Genomic DNA, 8,067 nt, shown 5'->3' with positions numbered 1-8,067 from the left:
GGCGTCAGCCTAGCTCACAGCAACCTCCAACTCCTGGGCTCAAACGATCCTCCTGCCTCAGCCTCCCGAGTAGCTGGGACTACAGGCACGTGCCACCATGCCAGGATAATTGTTTCTATTTTTAGTTGTTTGGCCAATTTCTTTGTATTTTTAGTAGAGACGGGGTCTCGCTCTAACTCAGGCTGGTCTCAAACTCCTGAGCTCAAACGATCCGCCCGCCTCGGCCTCCTAGAATGCTAGGATTACAGGCGTGAGCCACCGCGCCCGGCCTCCAGTTTCCTATTCTGTAAAAGAGAAATAATAATGGACCCCACCTCATAGTGCCAGTAAAAAGATTAAATGGCATAATGCCCCCAAAGTACATAGCCAAGTGGCTGGCCTGGAGAAAATAGCCAACACATGTAGTTATAATCATAGCAGGGGACAGAGGGATGTCCAGCGAGGCTGGAGGAGAATGGTCTGGGACAGCGTCCCTGCGTCCATGGCGAGAACGGCAACTGCAAGGAGAGCGCACCGAGCACTGCAGGAGGGCTGCAAAGGAGGGATCTCTGGGTGGGTCAGCAGGGCAGGGATGAGGGTGGGCGAGCCACCAAGGGGAGATTTGAGGATGTAGCAGAAGAGACTCTGGGGAGCAGAGAAGGAGTTGGAGAAATGGGCGACTCCTTGGCCAGGCTGGAGAGAGCCTCAAGAGGCCTAGGTGACCGCTGGGCCTGCACCCTACAGGCTCGAGAGCGCAGAGCTGAGGGGGGCTGGAGGGGCGTCTGTACCCACCAGGCAGGCAGACGCACAGGAAGCCATTGAGCAGGTCCTGACAGTCAGCGTGGTTGAGGCACGGGGCTGAGGCACACTCGTTGGTCTCCACCTCACAGAGCCGCCCTTCTAAGCCTGAGGACACGGGTGTCATGAGGGGTGAGGCTCAGCCAGGCTGGCCCTTCCTCAGCTGCTCCCGCTTCTGCCAGGGAGACCGGGGTCTAGCACAAGCCCTGCCTCTGACTTGCCCCCATCAGGCAGCCCTCCCCGGGCTCTGTCTGTGTGTGGATGGACAAGGAGAGCCCTTCAGTTCTGCTGCTCTGCGGCCTGTGGCTCTGCCTCCTTGAGGTGCGAAGTCTCGGAGCAGAAGGAAGGAGGGCCCTGTAGGAGGGCCGCGAGGAGGCGCCTTTGGGGCTGTTCCTGTGTACACAGAGGGCAGGGCTCAGCCAGTCAGCCTGGAGGTCCTCAAGGTACAAACAGGACAAATGCGCATTTGCTTGGAGGGAGATTCACCCTCTTGTTCTACCTGGGTAGGCCTCCATGCCAGGGAGAGCAGGGACCCCGAAGTGGGGGATTTAAGGGCATGTTGGAGTCAGACACGCTACTGTTGAGCCACGAGCTCCTGCTGTTTAGGGCATTTTGGAAGATGTGTTGCTCCCACGCTCGACCCACTGCTTCCTCCTGGTCTTCACTGTCTTGCCCTGAACTGAGGCGAGATCCACGTGTGGACTCGCTGCCTCCCTTCTCTTGCCTGGGGAGTCCGCTTCAGAAGCTCTGTGATAGCTACAGCCTTGCTCTTCAGATGACTGAATGGCTGTCTCTTATTTTCCTGACTGTCTATGGGCGGCCTTAGCCGCTATCCTTGGGTGCTGCTCAGCTTAGAAAGGTGATGTGGAGTCGTGGTTATAACTTTTTTTTTCTTTTAGAGACAGGGTCTCACTTTGTTGCCCAGGCTGGAGTAGAGTGGTGTGATCATAGCTCACTGTGACCTGCAACTTCTGGGCTCAAGTGATCCTCCTGCCTCAGCCTCCCCAGTAGCTGGGACTAGAGGCGCACACCACTGTGCCTGGCTAACTTAAATTTTTTTTTTATTTTTTAGAGATGGAGTCTTGCTAAGTTGCCCAGGCTGGTCTCAAACTTCTGACCCCAAGTGATCCTTCCATCTCGGCCTTCCAAAGTACTGGGATTACAGGTGCGCACCACTGTGCCCAGCCTGGTTATAGCTATTGAAGCCCTTACCTTGAATCTCAGCTCTGTCACTTCCTAGTGACCTTGGGTGACCTTGGGCGAGTCACTTAATCTCTCTGTGCCTCAGTTTCTTTGCTTTTTTTTGAGACAGGGTCTTGATCTGTTGCTCAGGCTAGAGTACACTGGCGTCATCTAGCTCACAGCAACCTCAACCTCCTGGGCTCAAGCTATCCTCCTGCCTCAGACTCCTGAGTAGCTGGGACTACAGGAATGCACCACACACACCCAGCTAATATTTAAAGGATTTTTTTTGTAGGGATGGAGTCTTGCTAGGTTGCTCAGGCTGGCCTGGAACACTTGGCCTCAAGCAATTCTCCTGCCTCGGCCTCCCCAAATGCTAGGATTACAGGTGTGAGCACCGTGCCCAGCCAAGTTTCTTCACTTATAAAGTGGGCATAGTAACAATGCTGAACTCACAGGGTTCTTGTAAAGAGTACATGAGGCCGGGCGTGGTGGCTCACATTTGTAATCCTAGCACCTTTGGAGGCCTAGGCAGGAGAATCGTTTGAGGCCAGGAGTTCGAGACCAGCTTGGGCAATAGTGAGACCGTGTCTCTACAAAAAAATGAGCTGACTGTGGTGGCTCGTGCCTATAGTCCCAGCCACTCAAGAGGCTGAGGCAGGAGGATAACTTGAGCCCAAGAGTTTGTGGTTGCAGTGAGCTATGATGACACTACTGCACTTTAGCCCAGGCAACAGAGCGAGACCCTATCTCAAAAAAAAAAAAAAAAAAAAAAAATAGAAGAAAAGAGTAGATGAGACAATGTATGTAAGATGTTCAGCCAGTAACTGGTACAAAGTCAGCTATAATTTTTCTGGTTTCATCCAGTCCCTGATGTTGGCTCTGTCACTCTCTCCCTGGGGAGATGTTTCCCCCTTAAAACTAGCCTGGAGAGGGGTGCAGTATTGCAGCATTCCTTACCTGTTGCAACAAATTCAAGCACACAGGGCTTTTGGGATTTTAAGGGATTACCTTATGTCTCTAATTGGGAGAGTCTCCGTCTGCGATCAGGCGGAGCATTCTGGATTGACCTGAGCAGAGACTGCAGCACAGAAAGTTTATTAACTACTTTTCTGCCCTCCCTTCCTGGGCTGCTGTGTACAGTGGACCAGGCTGTGCACTCTGTGATGACTATGAACTCAATGATGGCGCCCCAGAGCTGAGAAATTACAACCTCACTACTGTCTGTGGCAACCCTTCTCCTAGGGGCCATGAGTATCCCTGAGTTTTCATCTGCGGGTAGGGAGAGGAGAAGCAGCCTGGGCAACTGACGCCAACTGGCCTGAGGCTATCCTTGCGCTTGGAGGGGCGATTCCAGTGGGCTCAGGATTAGTTCCCTGTCCTCCCCACCCAAGGCCCCCTTCAACTTGTACCTGGTGGGCAGAGGCAGTGGAAGGTGGCAAGGAGGTCTAGGCAGGTGCTGCCAGGGTGGCAGGGCTGGGACAGACACTCATTGTGGTCAGCCTCACAACGGGAACCCGTGTAGCCAGGTGGACAGAGGCAGTTGAAGGATCCAGGGGTGTTGAGGCAGGAGCCGCCATGTTCACAGGGACTGGGGCCTTGCTGGGCTGGGGAGAGGGAAGAGCAGGGGTCTACAGGGGCCGGGGCGGGAAGGGCGCGGAGGCCAGGCGGCAGGGAAGGTGTGGGCGCCTGTGTGTGGTAGATGAAACCAAACTGGGGAAGGGGTTTGTGTCGGTAAGATGGAGAAGGACTAAGGGAACGAATGCTTGGGACCTGGAGGGCTGAGCACTGGAGAGGAACATGTAGGGAAGAGATACCAGATCTGGAAAATTCAAGGAAAATGATGCTTTTTTTTTTTTTTTTTTTTTTAAATTTGAAAAGCAATCTGCTCTTTCCTATCTTCCATGCTGAGGCCTGTCTGGGGCGCAGAGGCTCTGATGTGGGGGTGCCTCACCCATCTGACACTCGTCCAGGTCCTGGTGGCAGGTGGGCCCTGAGTAGCCAGGCTGACACAGGCAGAGCGTGGAGCCAGTCAGGGGGCTGGTGCTGCACTGGGCTTCCTCGTGGCATGGCCGGCTCAGACACATGTCTTCCAGGTGGCACAGGAGGCCTGGAGGGGCGGGATGGGGGAAAGGCTCTCAGATGCCACCTGGAGCTCCCAGTGGCCCTCCTGGTACTTCCCTCACCCTCCATCTCTGCCTCCCACCTCCTAATAGCCTCTGCCCCCACACCTGTGCGTCCAGGTGGGCAGAGGCAGGCGAAGGAGCCCACACGGTCGATGCAGGTGGATCCTGGGGCACAGGTGGCAGCGATGCAGTCGTCCAGGTTCTCCTCGCAGCCTGTGCCTCCCCAGCCACTCACACACACACAGTGAAAGCCGCCGGCTGAGTTCTGGCAGGTGCCCCCGTTTCTGCAGCGAGGGGGACCCTGGGCCTCACATTCATCCACATCTCGGGAGCAATCCCAGCCTGCAGGCGGAGAGGAGGGGTGCGGGCTGACAGTGGGAGCGCTGCGACTAGGGCTGGCGGGGGCTGACTACCTGGGCCACTGGTGTCGTGCATTTGGCTTGAACAACTCACCTGTCCAGGTCTCTGGGCAGAGGCAGGTGTAGGTGCCCAGCCCATCCTGGCAAGTGCCCCCATTCTGACACTGGTGGCTGACACAATCATCTGGATTCACCTCACAGTCGGGGCCTGTGAAACCTGACAGGGGAACGGGCCCAGCTGGGGGTGGCATCCAAGGGAGGCCACCCTCCCGGCCCGAGAGGGGCTGCAGGAAAGCCCCTATGAGGACGCACCTGGGGCACAGAGGCAGAGGTGAAAGGTGGAGTCTCCCCCTGGCACCGGCTGGCAGGAGCCCCCGTTAGAACAGCCCCGAGGGGGGCAGGGTCCCGCCCGGAGCGCACAGTGTGGACCCTCCCGCCCCGCAGGGCAGAGACACTGGAAGGAGCCCAGGGTGTTATGGCAGGAGGTGCCTTTAGGGCAGGGTCCTGGGTCCAGGAAGCACTCGTTGACATCGTGTTCACAGGCATGACCCTCGAAGCCAGGAGGGCAGCGGCACTGGATCTGGGGGTATGTGGCCAGACACACCCCTCCATTGACGCAGGGGTTGGCGGAGCAGAAGTCTCGGAGCTGGCACTGCTCGCCTGAGACAGAGGCAGAGGGGCTGTTTCTAGCACTGCACAATCCAGCCCAACCGGCATCACCCAGCTCTCGCTCTGAGTGACCTGTGTCTGATTCCCATACTTCCTTCCCCTTATCCCCACACTCTCTTTGCCCTGTTCCCCCTGAACTCAGTTTTGCCATATCTTGGGAGGGTTTCATCTGGAGTGACCATATTTTTTAAACTGAAAATAGGACATGTATCTAGCAATGGCAGTATTGCACATTGGCCCTGTCGGGGAAAATCTGGGACGTGGGTCCCTTCAGTGGTGACCTCCTTGGGGGAGGTAGCAAGCACCCAGCATCTGCAGGCAGGGGACTCAGGTTGGCCCCTTATGGGGCCACAACTGGTTTATGCCCGTGGGTGAGCGGCTTTGCCTCTCTGATCCTGACTTCTTAATCTTTAGGGGGGTTTAGTCACCTGGAGACTCACTTCACGGCCCGTGTGCTGATGGCGGCAGTGAAGGGGCCGCAGCCACCATTCCCTGCACACCCACCGTGTGTCAGGGACAGAGCTAAGCAGGCCTTCCTGAGCATCAGCCCCTTGCATCCTTTCAACAGCCTTGTGAAGTGTGGGCATTAGTCTCTCTGCTTGTCAGCTGACAAACGAGGACCCAGAAAGCTGAAATATCTTATGCAAGGTTGCGTAGCTGGTCAGTGGCAGAGCCGCTATTTGGATCCGGGGGCTGCCCCAGAACCCCTACTCTGCAGCACTACGCTGGCCCCAGGGTTACACTCCTTTCCTTGGGATGGCCCCCATTCCTCTCCCTGGGGCCCATCCTTCCTGTTTCCATCACACCTCCCACCCCTGCTGTCTGTCTGGGGCATGCTGTGGGCACCCACCACTCTGCATGGCGCCGTTCAGATGCCCAGAATGCAGGGTACTGGAGGCGCTGGCACCCTGGGCAATCACCCTCTAGCTGCCGCAGAGAGGGGAGATTGAGGGGCCAGGAAGGGCATCAGGATGGTGCACAAAGGGGGCTAATGGCACCCTTAGTTTGGAAATAGTTCAACACTTTAGCAATCTGCACAACCTTAGTGGTGAATGTCAATTTTGGGTAAGTGGGTCACCAAGAATTGACATGTTGGCTCTCATGGCTTCTGTCCTCAAAGGGCTCCTGGCCTCACAGGCTGCAGTTCCATCTTCCCCACCCCACTGCCCCATCCACTGCTCCTGCCTGTCCCCTCCTTGCCACCCTCATCAGCGCTCACCTGTCCATCCAGGTAGGCAGGAGCACTGTGGGCGGCCTGAGGCCTGGATGTGGCAGCGGCCCCTTTTGGAGCAGAAGGAGGGAGGACAGGGGTCTTTGAGCCGGTCCTGGCATCTCTCCCCAGTGAAGCCAGGGGGGCAGGTGCAGAAGAAGCTGGGGGCCAAGTGGGAGGGAGGGCCGGCGGACCCCTGGGGGGCGGGATGCAGGGCTTGGCAGCTGCCCCCATTCTGGCAGAGCTGGGCGTCCTGGCAGGGGTCAGGAAACTGGCACATCTCACCCAGGAAGCCAGGAGCACACCTGTGCGGGGGTGGGGAGAGGAAAACTGACAGCACCGGCCCCTCTCCTTCTCTCCCACCTCCCTCCTCGCCTCATTCGTTTCCCTTCATCTCCCGCACCTGGCGCCCACCCATTCTCCTTTGGTCCCACTTCGTCACCTCTCCCTCCCTGCTCTCCCACCCACTTTCTCTCTTCTCCCACTCCCGGGGGAGCCACACTCACTGGCAGGCCCCTTGTCCCTGAGACAGGATCAGGCAGGTGCCTCTGTTGGCACAGGGTTCGGGGAGACTCCCGCACGGCAGCCCTAGGGAGGAGAGGGAGAGGGAGGGGGAGACAGCCGAGGGCGCTGTGCCTCCGCCTGGCCTCCTCCAGGTGCTCCACGCCACCCTCTTCCTCATACCCTCCCCAGCTGCCCCAGCCCCTCCACCCCACCCCCCTTCCTGTTTATTCTCTGGCCTCCCCAGCCCAGCCTCAGGCTCCATCCCTGGGAAGCATGACAACAGGGATCAGGAGGGGGGCCCAGGGGCTCCAGGAGGTGAATGGCTGAGGCTTGGAAGGGATTTCCTCCCGGAAGGGCCCAGCATGAAGCCATCCGGGGGGTGGGGACAGCTGGACCAGGAAAGGGACTTGGTGGGCCCTTGGCCTTCCATGTCTCCATCTCCTGCTTCGCTCTCCTCTCTTCCCCAGCAGGTGGTCGGTCTGTCCCCTCTCTGTGTGGCTCCTCAGTGTGGCTGCAAGAGCCCTCTGCCTCTTGGCTCCAGGGCCGACGACCTTCTCCCTAGGGCTGGGCACCCTCTCACCCATCCCCCAGCAGCCACCACCCCTGGCGCCAGGCCCAAAGCCTTGGTCCGTGCAGCTCCAGTGGTGGAATCATCTCTCCCTGCAGGCTGTCCCTATTTGGGGGGTGAGAATCTCCTCCATCCAATGTACGCTCAAAGCCTGGGTCTTGGCCCTTTTCCCCCACCCCACTGGACATTCGCCTAAGGGAGATGGGTCCCCCCACCTCTCCCACCCGTGCCTTACCTCTGGTGGTGACAACTGAGAAACGCAGCAGCAGCAGCAGCAGGAGCAGCAGCGAAGGGGGCTGCATTCCAGAGCCCCTGCTCCAAGTCCAGGTTCCCGTGTCTCTTCAGGCAGGGACCCTCAGAGCCCTCACGAGGCGGGAGCCACCTCCTCTGCTCCCACTGCCCCTTCTTCCTCCTCCTCGGCCTGCTGCAAGCTTCACGTCTGAGCTGTTTCCTGAGTCACACAATGTCCTGGACACCCTAGTGATGGGGGTGGGGGAGGAGTGGAGGAACACTGGGGGGGCTGAGGGAGGGGCCTTCTGTCCCTGACAACCCCTGGGGAAGTGGGGGGTAGCAGGACCGTGTGCCTGGAGGGCAGGTGATAGGAGGGAGGTGATAGAACTGGGCTCGTGGAACCCTGGGGTGGGAGGCAGTCCCTTCTGTTTGTTGATGTGT

At 58.2% G+C, this 8,067-nt stretch overlaps 1 protein-coding gene across 1 annotated transcript in view; it reads right to left on the bottom strand.

Moving 5' to 3' along the window:
* NOTCH4 (notch 4) overlaps positions 1–7,836 on the bottom strand; it is a 26,509-nt gene extending 18,673 nt beyond the window's left edge. The window contains 9 exon segments of the mRNA XM_012653646.1: positions 772–885; positions 3,372–3,566; positions 3,914–4,069; positions 4,191–4,427; positions 4,539–4,661; positions 4,757–5,104; positions 6,333–6,628; positions 6,830–6,911; positions 7,631–7,836. Coding sequence (XP_012509100.1) covers positions 772–885; positions 3,372–3,566; positions 3,914–4,069; positions 4,191–4,427; positions 4,539–4,661; positions 4,757–5,104; positions 6,333–6,628; positions 6,830–6,911; positions 7,631–7,697 — 1,618 coding nt within the window. The 5' untranslated portion in view covers positions 7,698–7,836.
* Between the last annotated feature and the right edge of the window lie 231 nt (positions 7,837–8,067).

This window comes from Propithecus coquereli, unplaced genomic scaffold, assembly GCF_000956105.1.
Source record: "Propithecus coquereli isolate 6110/MARCELLA unplaced genomic scaffold, Pcoq_1.0 Scaffold426, whole genome shotgun sequence".
NCBI lineage: Eukaryota > Metazoa > Chordata > Mammalia > Primates > Indriidae > Propithecus > Propithecus coquereli.
Note: the sequence above shows the minus strand (reverse complement) of the source record. Positions and strands in the feature narration are given on the sequence as shown.